The 21,577-nt window shown below is 43.0% G+C and overlaps 1 protein-coding gene across 1 annotated transcript in view; it reads left to right on the forward strand.

The window, feature by feature from the left end:
- LOC124589663 (dynein axonemal light chain 1-like) overlaps nt 1-21,577 on the forward strand; it is a 155,854-nt gene that overhangs the window by 131,708 nt on the left and 2,569 nt on the right. The window contains exon 4 of the mRNA XM_047131576.1: nt 12,810-12,990. Coding sequence (XP_046987532.1) covers nt 12,810-12,990 — 181 coding nt within the window. The remainder of the gene's footprint in view (nt 1-12,809; nt 12,991-21,577) is intronic.

The raw sequence follows: 21,577 nt of genomic DNA on the forward strand, positions 1-21,577 counted from the left end.
GATCAAACTTCTTGTGTGTAATTCTTTTTTGATGCATTGTCTTGATATACTGGCATCATTTTATAAAGTCGTCTACTGTCGAAACCTCCTTCAAGAGTAGGGCTTGATACATGTCCTCAGCAACACCTTTCATGTGATGTGCAACCTATCTTCCTCCTTCATTCTAGGATCCACTATTTTACACACCTCCAAGTCGTCTTGAATATAGGATGCTGTAGGTTCTCCTGGATGCTGTGCCCTGCACTTTACTTTATCCTCAGCCTTGCACTTCAGTCGTTGTGTGTCGCCAAAATACTTGCGCAGTTCCGCCTGGAATACTTCCCAGCTTGTGAACTTCTCCGCGTTGCTCTCATAACATTGCTTGGCAGTGCCTTCCAAGTAGAAAAACACGTTAGCCAAACACACGGTGTCATTCCATTTATTAAATTTTGCTATACGCTAATATACCTTCAGCTACTTGTTTGGATCTTGGACATTGTTACCAGAAAACCCGGAGGGATGTCTCATATGGTGGCACACAGTTGCTGTCATCGTAACGTCCTCTTCTTCTTCTGTCTTTGATAGATTGCTATCTGTTGAATATGGCTCGAACTCGGGTTTCTCACCATGTAAACAGTGGCTCTCTCGTGGCCTGATGGGAGCCACTGTGTCATCGATAATGTCCGCTATCACAAGTTGCAATACCCGCCACCTCCACCAGAATAATGTCATGTACAGGAAGGTGTAAGTAGATGAATGATGAACACTAACTTCACTTAACGAAGGTTTATTCAGCACTTGCACATACAAGAGCACAGAAGAACTGCCTCCAGCCAGAACACATAAGATATATATACAGCTACAGAACGTTCCAGTACAGTGCTTCTTGACATTTGTGGATACTTCTAGAATGTACTCAAATCGAATATAGAAATTAAAATTTTTCAGTCCAGGTGGGTTTCGAACTCATGACCATGCAACAAATCTAGTGTCATAACCACTAGACTACGGCAACTGCTCTACTCGGTTTCTTATGTGACAATATTTACATAAGCATTGTAATACAAAACTGTTCAGTCTGTGACAACATTTTCAGACTCTCTTCAGGGTGGACTGTTTCCATCATCATTTCACTTTAATTATTACAAACGAATCACTGTTATCATCAAAATCGTTATCGTTCTCATTTTCACTTAGAGATTCCAACAAAAGCTCTCAGTCTGTTACTTAGAAAGACCCATATGTGAAGAACTAGCCATTTCACACCTACTGACTTGAACATTATAATTACAACCTCTCTCATAGGACAACTGCTGCAGCTTGACACTAATTTAGAGGGTGTGCAGAATAATGTGGCTCACAGATGTGCAGTTGGTAGGGCAAGCATGGAGAGAACGTTAGTGTTGGGGGTTGTCAGCAGGCAGTCAACACTCTGTAGTGGAAATGCCTTTCTAAACACTCTCTCTCTCTCTCTCTCTCTCTCTCTCTCTCTCTCACACGCGCACGCGCACACACACGCGCACGCGCACGCGCACGCACACACACACACACACACACACACACACACACACACACACACACACACCTATGCTGGTGACGATCCAAAAACAGCGGCATTTGTAACTTTCAGAGAAGTGTCATGGGTTGTGAATTTTGATTAAAACCTACATTTCATTTTCTGGAATTTAAAATTTGCTTGTTTTTGCCAAAACACAGTGGAGTTTACACAATGTCACCTCACTAACATGTTGTGCAGAGGCAGCTGTGAAAGAATTCTGAAACAGTGGTTTATCAAGTTTATTAAGTGAAGAACAGAACAAAGAATCTCAATAGGTTATGAAAAAGCACCTTCTAGGTACAAAAATAAAAGTGTAATGTCTTTACTCATGTTGTTCCAAAACCTACAGCATTTCTTCTTTCACCAATGATGGCCCTTAAAAATTACATTCTTTCATTAAAAAAATCTGTACTTAGTTTAATAGCACAATATATAATGAAGTTTATTATGAGAAGGAAAGTTGTTACTCGCCACATAGCAGAAATTCCCCCATCCAGTCAACACTCCCACCATGGACCGGTGCTGGTGCTCGCAGTGTGGTTTCAGTTGCCTGAGACTGCAGTCATGTGTGTGAGTTGCATATGTGAGTCTATTGTTGACAAATACCATTGGCTGAAAGCTTTAAGAGTGAAAATATTTTTGTTGTGCCTATCTGTGACTCAGCATCTCTGCTATATGGTAACAACTTTCCTTCTCATAATACTGTTACATTCCATCATGGATTTTCCATTGTTTGATCTAATGAAGTTTCACATAAAAATATATGTTAAAATACTCTCCTCTTTGTGTGCTATCATTTACCAAAGTCTCATTTCAATACCTCATACCATTCATGAAATATAAGGAATGTTGTGGATATTTCATTTTGGCTTTATTGGTGGCGTTAGTGACCTCAAATGAGTGTGGTACATAAGTTGGATTTTCTTGATTTTCTTAACTGGTGACAGACAGAGACCTCCATTCAAGTATACAGAAAAATTCAATGTGCTAGCTAAATTCCATATGTAGCAGCGTAATATGTAATATGCACCAAATGCAAAATCATAGCAACCCTTATTTTTCACTGAAATTTTTTAAAAGTTCTGTGCTATGTCTTAATTGCAAATATCACAGTAACTATGATTATCAATGAAATGATTGGCACGTCATTGTGAAGCTGGTATATAAAGCTATAACTAATGCAAAAATAAAAGTTTGTTACCAATTATTTTCTGCAAAATTGTTTGAGGAAGATTGCACAGTGTATGCAACTCGATTCTGTTGTAGCAGTGTGCTGCACAGGCAAACATCAGCCTCACCTTCTGTACAAATGAATGAATTCCCCAAGTGCTTCATACAAAAACTGGTCACTGCGCTTTGACTACCGTATCCTGCACAGACTCTAACTCAGGTTTCCCTAGATGGCAATAGTATGCAGCATTGATACCTAGTAGTGTTAGATTTAAGAATGGAGCATGTGAGAGCTGCAAAAATCATTTCGAATGTGCTTGACATCAGACTGGAAAACAAAATCTGCAATTTAAAATTGAATATAAAGAGTCACAACTGCAATAAACTTTTTTTTTATATAAGATTACTGGTTTTGGTATGTTTGAGGCCATTTTCAGACCCATACTATGATGGTATATGGTGGCTGTGAACAGAGCAGGCAATCCTCTTCAAGCAGTTAGCATTCGTGGAGATGGAGCACCATCTGCCATCATGGTGTGGGTCTTAAACAGACTGAAACCAGTAACCTTATATATATAAAAAAATTTATTGGGGTTGTGACAGTTTATATTCAGTTTTAAATAACACATGTACCACTGTACTCCAGGAGACATGTTCTCAAAAATTAAAAATTTGCAGTGTTGAGTACCACTTGCTGTTGGATTGAAAAGGGCTAAATGAAATGCTCCAGTATGTAACTTAACCTTTCCACATTTTACAATCACATTCTATACATTTCAATTTACAGTATATCTGATAGACACGAATCAGTATGCTCGATAATCAAACTTTTCTACTTCCACCACAATACACGCTCGACACAATGCTACTACTTGAAACATGTCTGACACAAGGGCAATCTTCTTTGTAGACTGATGTCACTTTCCCAGAATTCCAGCAATAAACTGAAGCCTAGCACCAGTTTTACCCAGAATCAGCTATGTGATTATTCCATTTCATTTTACTACTAGTGATACCACAGGTAAATTCAAAAAGTGACTCACTGATATTATACTCATAGAATCCTACATTCTTTAGTTTTGTGAAAAGCCAATTTTGCATTTCTGAACATTTAAAGTATGTTGCCAACCTTTGCATGACTTTGAAATTTTATCAAGATCTGACTAAACATTTATGCAGCTTCTTTCATAGATTACTTCATTATAGATAGCTGCAACATCTGCAAAAAGTCTGAGGTTACCATAATATTTTCCACAAGTTCATTTATATACAACATGAATGGCAAGGGTCCCAACACACTTCCCTAGGGCACACCTGAAGTTACTTCTACATCCAATAATGACTCTCCATCCAAAATAACATGCTGCATCCTCTCTACCAAAAAGTCCTCCATCAAGTTACAAGTTCCCCTTGATACCACACAATTGTACTTTTGACAATAAGTGTAGGTGTGGTGCCAAGTCAAATCCTTTTTGGAAATTAAGAAATATTGCATCTACCTGACTGCCTTGATCTGAAGCTTTTGGTATGTCATACAAGAAAAGTGAGAGTTGGGCTTCACATGATTTATGTGTTTGGAATCCATGCCCATTGGCATTGAGGAGGTCGCTCTGTTCAATATCTCTCATTATGTTTAAGATCAGAATGTGTTCTAAGACTCTACAACAAGACATTGGATAGTAGTTTTGTGGATTACTTCTACTACCTTGCTACCTGTGCTTTTTTACAAGAACTGGGCATGAATTTTTGTTCACTCAATCCATGAGAGATTATATTTAGAACAGGGGCTAACTCAGCCACAAAGTCAATATAGAATCACAGGGATTCCATTGGGCCCTGGAGGTATGTTCAGTTTTAACGATTTCAGCAGTTTCTCAACACCACCAACATGAATACTTATTCACTCATCTTTTCAGTGTTACAAGGACTAAATCGGGGCAATTCCCATTGCTTTACCTTTTAAAGGAACATTTGAAAGTGGAATTAAGCATTTCAGCTTTTGCTTGGCTACCCTCCATTTCAGTTCCTGTATCATTCTAGACATTAACTTTGGCATGACTGACAGTCATTACATATGACCAGAATTTCTTTGGGTTTTGTGAAATAACATCTGACAATATTCTGTTATGCTAGTCATTGAAGGCATCATGCAGTGATCTATTGACAGCCAAATGCATGTCATTAGCATATCTCTATCTGTAGCCCCACACTTTGTTTTACATGTGTTATGCAGTAACCTCTGTTTCTTTAGAAATTTCTGACTGTACTCTATGAACTGTTCTGCTGGGTACATATCTGTCCAGTGCATGATTACTATTCTTTTAAAATTAAACCAGAGTTCTTTCACATGCTCCTGCCCTTTGCTGAAAGTTTCAGCTTCCTCATTGAAGTATTACACTGCTGATTCTCTATGTAGTTTGCTGAACATATAATTCTATCTTTTTGCTTGTTTTAGTTGTCATTTATACTTTGGTTATCATTGTTGCCACAACCTCATTACGGTCAATGTGGACAGCCTCAAAGAGGTCAAATGCATTTCTTGCCATTAGATCTAGTATATTTCCGCGATGAGTGGGGTTCCTAACCAACTGTTCTAGTTTTCAGAGAAGGCATTTAGTAATATTTCACAGGATGTCTTATCATGTCTACTAGTAACAAAACTATAATTTTCCCAGTTGACAGTTGGATGATTAAAGTCTCCACCAGTGATTACAGTATGATTGAGGAACTGATGCACAAGTGAACTGAGGTTATCTTTGAAGTTTTCTCTAAAGTTTTTGGTTACATCAGGAGATGAAACTTGTGGGCGACAAAAGGATCCAATTATTTTGTGCCCACCCTTGATACTAGGTCTTGCCGAGTCAATCTCACATGCACCTTCAGTTTCTGTCTCAGTGAATTTCAGTTTATAGTCTACTGCACAAATACACTACCTCCATGTCCATCATTTTGATATCCATCATACTTTTGTTTTGATATATACTTAAATTTTCCCCAAAAATCACACTGTTATCAACTTTGGGTTTCAACCAGCTTTCTGCACCTTCTGTGACCTTCTGTGCTTTTTGTGAGCACTTCAGACTCTGGCACTTTGTTGCAAATGCTTCGGCATTTTTGCATTAGGACTCGAATACTCTCACCTTCGGGTGGCATTTCTTTCAATCTTACACTGATACTTCTGGGTTTCCTACAGCCTAATCTAAAAAAAACCTTGTGTGTAGCCCACACACAGTAAGCTACCTGAGTAGCAGCCTCTGATTTGTAGTGCACATGTGACCCATTTAGGTGGATCACAGAGTTCTTGACCTTATGACACAAGTCCAGGAAGTCACAGTCTAGTTGTCAGAGAAACTTTGAGGTCTCTGGTTCAGTCCTTCCACTCAACTCTGAATCAAAGTGCCCTGGTCAGCTGTGGGGCAATGATGATGAGCTTTGTTAAAACTCCATGTGCAAGGCTGGTCTTCTCAACCTTCTCTACCAGTTGCTGGAATGACCTTTGGGTCCAGATGACAGGCATGATTTGTTCCAATGTGTGCCACAATCAGCAGTTGTTTGCACCTTCTTCCCTCAGTGGCTGCCGGAATAGCCTCTCCAACATGTCGAATGAGCGTCCCCACAGACATACTGAGTGCACTCGGTGTCCTTTCCTGTCTCTTGCTGCCATTTCCCTAAGGGGTACCATCATTTGCCATATGTTTGGACTGCTGACAATTAATAGATCCCTACCCTTTTGTGCTTGCTTCCTAAGATGACCTGAGGCCTTCGGGATGGAGAAGTCAGCTCACGGTGGATCACTCGTGTGATGCGGTGCACCTACACTACCGCACACTGTCTTGGCATTCAAACACAGTCAGCTTGCTGAACAGCATCCAGTCAACTCTGCACTGATAATCCATTATAGCTGCATTCTTCCAGGGAGAGCTCCATCCAGCAGGTGAATAAGGAGTGGGAAGTGGTCAGTGGGATGAAAGTTGGCAATGACTTCCTACCGAGCAGAGTCCACGAGGGATGGAGAGCAAAAAGAGAGGTTGATGGCAAAGAATAGGCCAGTAGCAGCATAGAAATGAGTGGGAATGCCTGTATTGAAGGTGCACAGCTAACGAGACATCACGAGGCTCTCCAAACCGTGACCCTGAGGGCAAGTAGAGGTTGAGCTCCACAGTACATGTAAGGCATTGAAGTCCTCTAGTAGCAGAAATGGTCAGGGTGTTGTATTATAAGATATGTTAAGAGCCTCAGAGTCAGTTGCATCTTGTGGAGGTAGATATAGTTAGCAAACTGTGATCCTCTGACCCACACGAACTTCTGTTGTAATTGGTTGTAGGTCAGTAACGAAGGAGAGAGCAGACGAATGGTGTGTGTTATTGACAAACACAGCAACCCCTCCCTTGGCTCTTCCCCCAATCATGTTGTCCTTGCAATGAATGGATAGCCCCATAGTACAGGGGCATCAGATGATTTAAAATGCATTTCCTACAAACACAACCACATGGAGAATTTCTGTGTTGGAGTTGCAATTCCTCCTCATGTATCATGAACCCATTAATGTTCCACTGTAGTATGGGAGCCACTTATCAAGGGGGTTGCACTTTCACCCTGTCTTTCTGCGGGGAGTGGAACCTGTAGTGGACGGAGGCTCAGTTTTGGGGCAGATGAGTGTCCAACACCGACACCGAGGTCCGTCGGTGCTGAAGACGAATCTTGAAAGGTGTCAGAGCGAGCACTGCCAACATTTAGACTGCTTACTTCCTGACCCTGTCGGCAGCTGATTCTTTGCCTTTGATTTTAATTTTCTTGGCTGGGGAGGCTTTGGAGCTACAGCCACTGGCTAAACCTTTGGAATGTCAGTTACCACAGCCTCGTCTGATGTTGGGCTTCAAAGCAAATTCAGTGGCGCAAGTGCATTGACCATTGCAGGCATTAGTGATGATACTTGCAGTCTCCTTCTGTGTAGCAACATCAGTGTTCTGAACTGGAGCAAAGGAGCTAGTGAATGTGGGGGATTGCATGGCCTTAAAGATTTTTTGGCTTCACCATACAGTATTTGTTACGTTGTTTTGATCGCCTAGATATTCCTTTTTCCAAGGAAGACATTGCACGCCATACTCCATATAGGGTGATTCCCACAACAATTGACACATTCAGAGGAAATGAACATTTGGATCCTTTGTGGGTAGCCTTCCTACATTTACATCTAAGAGTGATGTACTCAAAGCTCTAGCATTTAAAACAGCGCATTGGGCTGGGGGACATAGGGCTGCATGTTTAAGCAAAAGAAACCTACCATGACCTGCTCTGGGAGTTTTCTACTATTAAAAATGAGGATGAATGAGTCAGATGGCCTTCCACCCTTTTCAAGGTATTCTACACGTCTACACTACCTTCTTGGGCCTACTCAACTTTCAGGTTCTTTGTGATATCCAGCATATCACCTTTGCTGTAGTTCAACATGCTGTGGCACTCATTTTTGTATGATGTATTCCCCAAGGCTTTTGGCTTTCTGGAGGTTCATTGCTTGCTGGGAACTTGAGGTTTCAGCCAACAGTGTCCCATTGCTCAACCACTTAACAAATTTTAACGTTCATGCAATCCCTTCTAAATGCTATTGAATATGAAAAGTGAGACTTTTAAAAAGTTCCCCTCTGTAAACTGACATCCATGTTGCCTGACGTGATGTACGTTCCTAATAAAACTGGCTATAGTGATTTACCCCAGCTTGGCAGCAGATTCTGTACTATAAATAACATTTACCTATCACTACACTACTTAATGCTGTGCACACTTATCCTATCTAAATTTAATCTAGTAAATTTTGTGAGAAATAGAAAAAAAGAAAAAACCTAACTTGCTGCCTGTCAGTTTTATTATATAGCTGTCACTGATCTCCTGTTTCCAGCGTAATATTTACTTGATTACTTTGATATTTTTGAAAGGAAATTACTACTTATAGTGCTAACAACAGAGCTTATTTCCAATACAACCAGTACTCATCATGTACTCTTATAGTGCTCGCTGTAAGTCTTTCATTCCTCAGTGAAGCTCAGGGTTGTGTGGGCAGTAGTGTAGCTACCGGTACGGCCACTTGAGCTGGACCAGCCTTGGCAGAGAGACCTGATTCAGAACATCCCACACCATACAGAAGGTGGGACTGAGCTGCCTAGGGAATTCAGCCTCTGACAGTCGGGTACAAGCATGGCGAACTCATCGTCCACAAGCTGGGGCCAGTTGACACCACCGGTGTTGTTCTATTTTAAGCTCTGAGCACAATACACTGACTACAGTTATGCTTGACAATGGAATGTTGTGTGTTTTGGAGGCTGGAGATCTCAGCTTATCTGCCTAGGTCACAATGAAGTTACCAATATCTATTTGTTTCTATTTGTTTTAACCTTAAACCTCAAGGTGTACTACATACTGGTATGGTGAATTGCTGTGGGAGAAAATGGACACTAGCAGACACTGTCTGGGATACCTGCCACACTTCATTTGTATGAGGACTGCTCTGGTAAGAGGGTCTGTGCCTGAGTTAATATTTATTTCTGTAGATGTTAATGGGGTTGCTATGGAGCTAAATCTAACAGAACTACTTCTAACTGGAAGAGTGTACCATCAGCCAGTACTTGCACATGACCAACAAACAGTATCAAAAAGATAAGAGGATACTAGTTGACCATAATAACTTCATAGTAATCAAGAGAGGACAGGGAACCTCTGATAAGCTTTTATACCCTCCAAGGTCTGGAGGGAACTTCTGGGTCCTTACTGAGTGCAAAAAGACTCTGAAATCTACTAAGCAGAGTAGAAGAGAAACAAATTTAAGATTACAGTTTATTCCTATTTTTAAAACTTCATAGTGATAAAAGTGAATGTACACCAGAGCCAAAATACAGGAAAACTGCAACAAAGCCTACGATGATACATACTACAGAAATATAATACAAAATAACTATGAAATAATAGATTAAAATGATGAAGTACTGATTATTTGCTGCAGATGGGTGCTATATGAATGATCGGAGTTTTACTCAGGAAATAAATACATGGTAAACAGAAAAGACATAAAAATGAAGACTAGAAGAATGTAGTTCCAAAATAAGTGGAAGAAGTCACATACAAATGTAAAGAAATAAGGAAGTACTAAAAAGGTAAGAGAGATAAGGAGAATGAACAGAGCGTGATAAATAAATGATATAATGTGACAAACATAAATATAAATGCAGAATGTAATTAGGAAATGGGAATGAAAAAGCCTGTTTAAGAGAACTCATCAAAAAACGGAGTAGCATAAATGATGACACAGGGAGATGATAAGTGATTAAACAGTACTTTATGAAAGGCAAAACGCCTCAGGAGACTAAAGAAAAGCTTGATAAACATCACAGTGACTCTGCACCTTCGATCAGAACAGTTTGTAAGTGGTTTCAAAATTTTCGGAGTGGCCATATGGGCACAAATGATGATGAACTTTCTGGATGCCCTGTGGGGGTTGTAACTCCAGAAATCATTGATAAAATCCATGGTATGGCGATGGATGACAGAAGAGTTAAGGTGCATCAGAATGCTAGTGCTGTGGGCATCTTGAATGAATGGGTACATAATATTTTGCATTAACATTTGGACATGAGAAAGCTATCTGCAAGATGGGTTCCATGATTGCTCAGGCTTGACCAAAAACGGAATTGTGTGGAGTGTTGCAAGGATGGTTTGCAGCTGTTCAGGAAGAATCCACAGGACTTGAGGCATTGTTTCGTCACTGTGGATGAAGCATGGATACATTACTATACTCCTGAGACCAAAGAACAATCTAACCAATGGTTTACCAAGGGAGAATCTGCACCAAAAAAGGCTGGAAAGGTTATGGTGACTGACTTTTGGGATTCACAAGGGATAATCCTAATCGACTATCTAGAAAAGCGTGAAACTATTACAGGTGCATATTATTCATCATTATTGGACTGTTTGAAAACCAAGCTGCAAGAAAAACGCCAGCAATTGGACCGCAAAAAAGTCCTTTTCCATCACAACGATGCAGCAGTGCACACCTCCGCATTGTGGTCGCAAAATTAATGGAAACAGGATTCCAACTCATTTCACCTCCCCCCTATTCTCCAGACTTGGCTCCCTCGGACTACTATTTGTTCCCCAATTTGAAGAAATGGCTGGCGGGATGAAGATTTTATTCAAACAAGGAGGTGATTGCAGCAACTAATAGCTATTTTGCAGACTTGGACAATTCCTATTATTCGGAAGAGATCAACTAGTTAGAACGGTGTTGAACGAAGTGTATAAGTATAAAAAAGGTTTACCCCAAACACGTAAGTAGTTTTTATTTTTGCATGGACTTTTCAAATGCCCCTCGTATGTTGCTAGTGGGGCTGATAGATGTGGTACTCACAGAATCACTCAGGCAGGCTTCTGAATGGTGAAACTCTATATAAGGGATCTGTTCAAAAAATTCTGGGACACCCATAATTTTGCGCCAGTGGTGTGTTTTATGTGAAACTCAAGAAAACTTGTACAGACACACACCAAATGATGTAGGAAGCCTACGGTGATGAGTGCTTTGGCTGTACTCAGTGTTACAAATAGTTCACACGGTTTAAAAATGGCCGAAGGGAAGTTAAAGTTGTCCTTTGTTCAGGACACAATTCGACAACTACTGATGAGGCTCGCGGCAAAAATGTCAATAAAATTGTGCATGCCAATCGAAGCCTGACTGTCTGAGAGACTGCAGAAGAATGTAAAATTTCAGTTGGATCATGTCATGAAATCCTGACACAGCTTCTTGGAATGAAAGGACAAGACATGGGTCTACAGTTATAAAATTGAGACAAAGGTTCCATCATGACAATGGGACAGGAAAGATTCTCCGAGACAAGAAAAAAGCTAGTCAGGTTGCATAAAATGTCAAAGCCATACTAACGGTTTTCTTTGACTTTGAAGGATTAGTTCATCATGAATTCATGCCATAGGAACAAACTGTTAATATATGGTCTATTGGGATGTGTTGCAATGCATTCAAGAAAATGTGAGAAGGAAACGGCCTGACGTTAGACAATTTATGGCTCTTGCATCACAAAATGCACCCACACATTCATCTCTCTTGGTGCATCACTGTTGCACAGAAACTGAATCCACTCTGCTGCCTCATCCTCCATACTCTACAAAGCTGGTCTGAGCAGGCCTTTTTTATTTCCAAAGTTGAAAACCCCACTGAAAGGATGAAGTTTTGCAATGCTAAAGGAGACAAAAGAAAATTCGTAGACAGCACTTCACGCAATTCAGGCAGAAGTGTACCAAGACTGCTTTCAGAAGTGGAAACGGCGTTAAGAGAGGTGCATCAATTGTGGAGGAGGGTATTTCAGAGGAGACTATGTACAATAGGTAATAGGTAAGTGTAGAAAAATTTTGTGAACAAAGTTTCGGAATTTTGTGAACAGACCTCAATAAGAATGAGCATACAAGAAGTATATTACAAATGTTTGATCTAAGCCATGTGGAAAGGTTTTTAGGTAATTCTGATCTCATTTTAAGGCAAGTGTCATATTTTTAAAGTAGAAGCTAATCATCACTTCCCAGTACAGTATGATATTGCATAATTAGAGGAATACCTTTTATTATTTTAAAGCATTGTATTTCTCCTTGGGTGAAACCCATTATATTTGCTCATATGCTGCCAAACCATTAACAGTGCACGTGCTGACTTCCAAGTGTACTTTTTTCCTTATTTATTTCCTTTCAATTAAGCTATTATTTGCGGCTCACTGCACACCTGCAACATATTGTTAACACTGTAGAAGTTAAATATGGTATATTATTCCTGGTTGTTCCCTGTGCCCGAATGTGGTAATAAATCTAAATTTAGATTGGCTCTCCTAACTTGCTAGCATGCTTGCAATACCCTATCCTTTTCGTGCATTTCCATTGTAATACAAGAATGTTAGAAATTTTCTGAAGTTTAAGGTTCAACTGTATTATTAAATTTGTTGTTTTATTATTCATATTATAGCTGTTTAGTTTTTGATAGCTGGTAAGTAGATGCCACTCAGTTGCTAATAAAATTCTTATCAATATTTGGGTGACTTATGAATACCTTTTACAGGAAGGTATTGGTGACACATTAGAAGAGCTATGGATATCATACAACTTCATAGAAAAGATTAAAAGTGTTTCCTTTTTCAAGAAGCTGCGAGTGCTGTATATGTCAAATAATGTCGTTAAAGACTGGAGTGAATTTAACAGACTACAGGAGATTCCACATTTGGAGGATCTACTATTTGTTGGTAAAGTACTATCAGAATGCAGACAGCATTTGTGAGTCTTTTTACATGTGGATGATTTAGCGTGCAAGTGTGTATATGTGGAGATTACAAGGAAACAGAACATGTGGATTGTACTTTCCTTAAGGAGACAAAATGTTAAAAACTGTCAACAGACAAACATAAAAGTACAAACGAGAAAGAGTGATAGCTGGGAGAGGAGTGGCAGGATTAATTTAGTTTCTTTCTTTGATAGTGCACAATGTGTTTTGAAGTCTTGTGAATTCATATTGAGGTGCTACTTGCACTCACGGTGACTCCTACATTGAATTTTGTCCATTTCTGTGCCTATTCCAAATATATTCTTAAATTACTACTTTTCAAAAATATTTAAATGGTTTCCAGAATGAGATTTTCATTTTGCAGCGGACTGTGCGCTGATATGAAACTTCCTGGCAGATTAAAACTATGTGCCTGACCGAGACTCGAACTCGGGACCTTTGCCTTTCATGGGCAAGTGCTCTACCATCTGAGCTACCGAAGCACGACTCACACCCGGTACTCACAGCTTTACTTCTGCCAGTATCTCGTCTCCTACCTTCCAAACTTTACAGAAGCTCTCCTGTGAACCTTGCAGAACTAGCTCTCCTGAAAGAAAGGATACTGCAGACACATGGCTTAGCCACAGCCTGGGGGTGGTTTCCAGAATGAGATTTTCACTCTGCAGCAGAGTGTGCGCTGATATGAAACTTCCTGGCAGATTAAAACTGTGTGCCCGACCGAGACTCGAACTCAGGACCTTTGCCTTTCGCGGGCAAGTGCTCTACCGACTGAGCTACCCAAGCACGACTCACACCCCATCCTCACAGCTTTACTTCTGCCAGTATCTCGTCTCCTACCTTCCAAACTTTACAGAAGCTCTCCTGCGAACCTTGCAGAACTAGCACTCCTGAAAGAAAGGATACTGTGGAGACATGGCTTAGCCACAGCATGGGGGTGGTTTCCAGAATGAGATTTTCACTCTGCAGTGGAGTGTGCGCTGATATGAAACTTTCATATTTAAATGGTATTTGAAGATATTTGAATGTACAGGGTGAAGTACACTTACTTTGTGGTAAGTGTACTTCACCCTGTACATTCACAGCTATATTCTTGTGCGTGTTTTCTCACACAACACTTAAAGAATCAAATATATATTATTTTTCAATTAAACAATAGAAAATCTGGGATGTAACAACAAAAATTTGGTAGGGCAGATTGCTACACATCACACAGAGGAGGCACTGAATGGCTGACAGGCACACTGAAAAAATGCTGCCAGGTATTATTGTCTATCAGACTAGGTTCTTCGTGACATGTAGGTGAAACAAAACATGCACACCTTCACAAGTTCGTAACTGACACACATAGGGCCCTTGAAAAAGTCATAATATTGCCAAAACATGAAATTATAGTTGCATCAGTATCCCCCTGAATCATGGAGATGACTGGATAAACTGATTCTCTTGCTACTCAAGCAAAAACATTAAAAAATCTTAATATTTCATTATATCAACAATCTCTTAACTTCTGTTGTGTAAATAGATAAATTCAAAAGGCAGGCAATATGCCCAGATGATATAATATGTAATTTCCATCTAAATAAAACAGAATTTGACATGGTTAGACTACGTATGTATTTATGATCATGTGGGACAGTGGCTGAGATGCACTCATAACAGTACTGAACATAGAAGAATTATAATACTAATTAATAGCTCAAAGCTAAACCTTTGACAAGTAAACTGAATTCAATAAAATGAAATAAAATAATAGATAGTGCAGATGCTAATGAATTGACCAATAAATTATTAGACCTGTTAAATGAAAATTTTGAAGCATGTAGTTCTTATGCTAGGGCAAAGCATACTAATGTGGACAAAAAAACGCATGTGAAAGTGAAAAAGGTTTACAGGTCTGGAATCAAGGCGGTAAAGTGCAAAGGAAATGATCCATGTATTCTCAGCTCAGAGGGTAAATACAAAGTTGCATGGGAAGTCATTAAAACAGGAATAGATAGTGATGTACACCAGACACCAATTCCAACTAACACTCTATATGCAAATTTTGTGTAACCTCACTCAGATGACTATATTGTGAAGGATGTTAGTAAGACAGAGACACTAGTGCTAGAAATAACAGTAAACTGACAGACATCTTCCTACATCAGTCTTACTTGGACAGTAAAACACAGTTACAATAAATAATCAAAAGTTAGACTTTCTTCCAGATGTAAAGATTATAACTCTGTGATCAGTTCCTGCACCCTTCCTTTTCATTATTTATATACACAATTTACACAAGGTTGTGTGACATGATGCAATGCTATATAGAGATAACGGTACAGCCTCCCCAAGGACTCATATGAAATGTTAGATACCAGGTTTTTTTATATATATTCAGATAGTTATCAGACAATTCAGTGCTTCCTAAGGCCTTGTATGTGTGTCTATACATATATTATTCTGTCCTATTTAATAAAAAACTTGATATTCATTGTGAAGGCATGTAGAATGTTCTGGAAGGACGTGCTTTGTTGTAATTATCAGTGGATTGTTGTCATTTATAAAATTATGTACATATACTAAATTAAGTTGTGGCGCTCATGAAATCGACACCAACATCGATGCATCCATCTTCGAATTAAGCTAAGATTATCTTCAGTCTCTTCCACCATGTTCAGTTCTTTGTGAGCCTTGCTTGTGTAGAGTGGTGAATAAATGAACTACTGGCAGAAGAGGACGGGGCATGAGTCGTGCTTGGGTAGCTCAGATGGTAGAGCACTTGCCCACAAAAGGCAAAGGTCTTGAGTTCGAGTCTCAGTACGGCACACAGTTTTAATCTGCCAGGAAGTTTCATATCAGCGCACACTCCGCTGCAGAGTGAAAATCTCATTCTGGAAACATCCCCCAGGCTGTGGCTAAGCCATGTCTCCGCAGTATCCTTTCTTTCAGGAGTGCTAGTTCTGCAAGGTTTGCAGGAGAGCTTCTGTAAAGTTTGGAGGGTAGGAGGCGAGATACTAGCAGACGTAAAGCTGTGATGACAGGGTGTGAGTCGTGCTTGGGTAGCTCAGATGGTAGAGCACTTGCCCGCAAAAGGCAAAGGTCCCGAGCTTGAGTCTCGGTCCGGCACACAGTTTTAATCTGCCAGGAAGTTTTAAATGAACTACTGCTAAATGGGGGTTGTTTGGTGTAACGTCTTCTGCTTTCGTTGTTTTACTGTGTCCGTGACCTCCGTGTTGGTTATTTTCGCGTGTACTACATCAACACAGAATTCGAAAAATGACTTCAGCCCAGCGCCTAACGCCGGATTTTGTGTTCGACATGCATCGTGTTGCGGGCGATGTACACCTGCCAGGACTGCAACGCGATGCCTCTCCCTCGACGATTACACCGGTTTTGCTGGACGTTTTCAAGCCTGCTACAATTAGTGAGGTTTAGGAGTGTGCATGACGTCTTTGTTCCCACCACATGTGTCCTCTCTCATCGACGGTGCAGTTACCTCTTACGCATCTCCGTGCAGTGCGGGACTAATGTCAATTTCTGCAAATGCTTCGTTTGACAACCTACCACCACCAGGACAATGATTTGCCATGTCGCAATCACTGCAGTACCATGCGGATACTTGCCACATGGCCGGAACTGCTTCGTTCACAGGTCAACCTCCTCAGCATCCGACCATGCCCGCGTCTGCCTCGGTTCAGCATCATCACATGCCTTCCTATTTCGATACCTCGGCCTGCAACAGGAACAATAACTTGTTGTCTGTGCCTGACCTCCACCTCCAACCCACTGCTATGCCTCAGCATTTTGTGCCACGACATTTACCTTATCCGCACACTGTTTTGAGTGGAGTGACTCTGAACAGTTAACATTGACACATTCCGTCCCACGTTTGACATCATTTCCCACACTGTGCTTCTGGACAGCCCGCCCCTCCGCAGCCTCCCTGCAACACAGGTGGCCCTGGCTCTGATAATACATCGAGCTTTCCGCAGACTAACACGCATTCTCAAACTTTGAACTTTTTCTCACCTAGTGCCCCCGCGCCGGCTCCAGTCGAGCTTCCACTACCATTCTCGGCACATCTAGGTGTCTCATCCGTGTCGGTCTTCTGCGATATGTCAATCAGAACACACCCACAACGTGTTGAGCTTCTGCAACCGCAATTGACACATTATGGTGTCTCATTTGCATCGGCCTTCCGCGTCACGATGGATCACACTCAACCATAGTGTGTCACCTTCACGCTGCCACCCGAACAGCCATCATTGCCACATCCCGTTGGAGGCGCACTCTCCTGGAATACTACAGCAACAATAGCTCGTTTCAGGCAGTGCCCCGACGAACTCAACTCAACCTGTTCTTCCGAACATTCTACAATGCTTACCAATGCTGCTGGCGTTTAATCCTGACAGAGCTACAATCTGGCTCAAAATTGCGGACGAAGTGTTCGACCATTACAAACTCGATGAGTCAACCAGATTTCTGTGCATCATCACCCACCTGCACGACCAGGAGGACTTGATTGCTGACCTGGTCGATGCCCTGGACTCATCTACCCGGTACACTCTAGCCAAAAAGACAGTTCTACGACACCTTGCACGCTCAACTGAGGCAGTAATACGGCAAGTGCTCCATGTCATGCAACTAGGCAACGACAAACCTTCCCAGCTCTGGAGACGGCTATGTGCCCTGGTCAGCGCTGATCTACTCTCTGACGCAGCTCTCCTCGCCATCTGGTCAGATAAACTATCTCCTCACATCCCCTTTGCCCTGGCACAGAGGTCTCTTGTACCTGACAAGATACATGATGCATCACTGCTCTATTTCGCCAGCCACTGCCTACCTGACATGTCTCAGGTTCAGGCTCATCGTCTTGCGGCCGGGGCCGCACTGTCCCAACCGTTCCGCTCTCTCCGGGAAGCAGTAAACAAGCTACTGGGACATCACTGGCTCTGCCCTCGGTCACGCCCCTCCTGCAACCGGGCCTGCTGTGGGCACCAAACCTCGGCCACTGTCTCTGGCAATGAACGTTCCACAGGAAATTGCAACCGCACTACCTGTACCGTTACTTCCACACACGGTTTGGTGAGGCGGCATGGAACTGCAGGCCACCCTGCTACTTCCCAAATGCCAATCACAGGTAGGTCCGGGTGCTGCCTCCTGTGCACAACATGACAGGCACCCCGCAGTGCTCCATTCTGTCCGGGAACAACCGGATAAATGCGGACGACTTTACATTAAAGATATTTCGTTGGGGTACCTTTTCCTACTGGACAAAGGTGCCGATGTTTTGCTTATGCCTATGTCTTAGCGTCATCGAACATCTGCCCTCATCATACTTCACTGCAAGGAAGACTTTGAGCTCTCCCTCCGGTTCCACGAAACTCAGCCCCAGCTCTCCGATGCAGCAAAGGAATTACAGACACTACAGCAAGGACAAAACAAGGTCAGTAATTGTGCCAAATGTGCTTGCAGTCCCAGCAATCGAGCCTCCGTATGTTTACCTCCCGCTACCCCTCGCAACTGTGTTATCAAGACTGCCATAACATGTACAGACAGCTCCGCAGGGCCTCACCCTCCGAACACGGCATCGTTTGACACTCGGCCGGAAACAAGTGCGCATGCGCGATGAACGTCATGTGTTCCCGAACTGGTGGCTCCTACCCTGCCCCTCGCAGACAGCACCTCAAACTGTGCAACTTCGGCTCCTGTGCACCGCTGTGTGACTGCCACTGACAACACAAACAGTGCACTCGCGCCAAGCGTTTCACCTGCGACCGCGCTGCCACAGGCTGCGCCCTTGGACAATGGACTCACTAATGGCTCACGAGCTCTACTGAGCTCACCCCACTGCTTCGGGCCAGCGGCCATCTTGTCGCGTTGACTCCTGGGACACACTGCTGCCTCAGCTCCCGTCGGATCAGACAAGTGGCTCCGAACACCACGACCATGCCTCGCCTGCCCCGCCCGCAACACATTGTAAACAAACTGCCTCCTGCACCGCCGGCAACATTTCCGTCATCACCAACGGCACGTCACAAGCTCCGCCTCATGCCAGGGCCCCCGATCTCCAGTAAACCAAGTCGACTTTGTCCCGAGCACTTCTCCGACCTTAAAAATCAGATTTCTGAACTACTAAGCTCCGGAGTCATTGAACACTCTGCCAGTAGCTGGTCTATGCCCATAAATATGACATCCAAGAAAGACGGGTCCTGCTGCAAGTGCGAAGACTACCGTCAACTAAATGCACGAACAATTATGGACACCTACCCCATACCCAACATTGCTGACTTTACCAGTTCCCTCGCAGGTGTGACCACGTTCTCTGTCATTGATTGCAAACGGGCCTACCACCAGATCCCCATGGCACCTGAAGACATCGAGAAGACGGCAATCACCACCCTAATCGGGTTATTTCAGTTTCGATTCATGCCCTCCGGTCTGAAAAACGCAACCCAGACCTGGGAACACTTCATCAACGAAGTGCTATTCGATCTAAAATTCTGCTTGGCATATCTTGATGATATCTTTGTGTTCAGCTCCTCCGTCGAGGACAACATTTGACATGTGCAAACTGTTTTGAATACTCATGTGGCAGCAGGCATCGAGACAACCAGGACAAATTACAGCTACATCAACCCACTGTCACTTTTCTTGGTTTTCGGGTCTCTGCCGACGGCATTTCACCACCCCCCGAGAAAGTACAAACAATACTAAATCTACCCAGACCTTCATCATTCAAAGAGCTCTGGCACTTTCTCGGGTCGGTTAATTATTATCGCCAACATCTACCTTGGGCTGCAGAGATTCAGGCTCCACTGACGGATGCCTTAGCAGGCACCAACACTTCTGGATCTTGGCCCGTTCCATGGACCGATGCTATGACTGACTCTTTCACTGCCCTCAAAAACCTTCTTGCCGAGGCCTGCACCATCGTGCATCCTCATCCCAATGCGCAGCTTTTCATCACCACAGATGCGAGCGATACTGCCATCGGCGCTGTCCTTAGCCAGACAATTGACGGCCACACTTCGCCTCTGCAGTTCTTCTCGCACAAGCTCACCAATGCATAACGGAAATATTCCCCATTTGACAGGGAGTTGCTCGCGGTCTACGGAGCAATCAAGCATTTTAAGACTGATGTTGAGGGATGCCCTTTCTATGTTTTAACAGACCACAAACCCCTGGCTGCAGCTATTACAAACCCGCCAGCTGACCCGCCTCCTCGCCGATTCAGATACATGGACTTCATATCTCACCACCGATGTCGGACACATAAAGGATGCTGACAATATAGTTGCTCATTTCCTTTCATGAGTCAACTGCCATCTATTCGCTGTTAGACCTCTCTGCACTGCTTAACCTCCAACCCGCCGACGAGGAAACACAAAACCTGATTTCAGACTCTACCTCTTCACTACACTTCGTCCACACCACCTTCCCTGGCATTTCTGGTGAGATCTGGTGTGACACGACAGTACGGGCACGTTATGCCCCCTCATCCCAACCATGCTCCGTCGAGCTGTCTTCAACGCATTGCATAATTTAGCCCACCTTGGTGTTTGTGTGTCCACCCGCCTCATAGCAGAGCATTTTGTGTGGAGAAATGTCAACAAGGACTGCCAGCAATGGGCATGCTCCTGCGGCGCGTGCCAATACTGCAAAGTACACAAGCACACTTCACCCCCCCCCCCCCCCCCCCCCCCCCCAGCGCCTTTTCAATCGCTCCCTAATGGCTTTCGGTATGTTCTCTCGTCTATTGACCAAACAACTCGCTGGGTCGAGGCTGTCGCCCTCTGCAATATTATGGCAGAAACTGTTGCTCAAGCTTTCGTCAAGTCATGGGTATCGTGTTTCCAAAGTCCAGCTATCATCATGACTGACCAGGGCAGACAATTTGAGTCGGCCCTGTTCAACCACATTTGTAACATTTGCGGCATATGGCGCATCCATACCACAGCATATCACCCGCAAAGTAACGGGCTAGTCGAGTGCTGGCACTGCACTTTCAAGTCAGCTCTTAGATTCCACGATTCTCTATGGATGGAGGCCCTCCCCCTTATGCTACTCGGCATTTGTGCGATCTATAAGGAAGACCTCAAAGGCACAATAGCCGAGTTCGTATATGGCCAGAACATTGTTCTCCCTGCTGAACTTGTGAGCCCTTCTGCTTCTCTCCCTCAGTCTGACTTACCTTCCTTCGTGGACCGCGTCAGACGCCACTTCATCAACCTCCATATCCCTCCGCCCGCCAGCCACTCCCGCCCTAAGGTGCACGTCCCGAAACCTCTGGACAATTGCGAGTACGTCGTGCTCTGAGATGACACTGTTTGTGCTCCCCTCCAACCTCCATATACCGGCCCGTACCGAGTTCTCTGCCGATCAGCCAACACCTATGACATCCAGATGAAAGATTCAGCTGTTACAGTCTCTCTCAACAGACTTATGCCTGCTCATGTCGAGCCATCTGCTACCCCCCTTCAGGCCACGACCACGCCACTCACTGTTGTGGCTCACGACGCTCCGACCACTCCCTCCACATTGGACTTACACACTCGGTCGAGTGA

Source organism: Schistocerca americana, unplaced genomic scaffold (genome assembly GCF_021461395.2).
Source record: "Schistocerca americana isolate TAMUIC-IGC-003095 unplaced genomic scaffold, iqSchAmer2.1 HiC_scaffold_72, whole genome shotgun sequence".
NCBI lineage: Eukaryota > Metazoa > Arthropoda > Insecta > Orthoptera > Acrididae > Schistocerca > Schistocerca americana.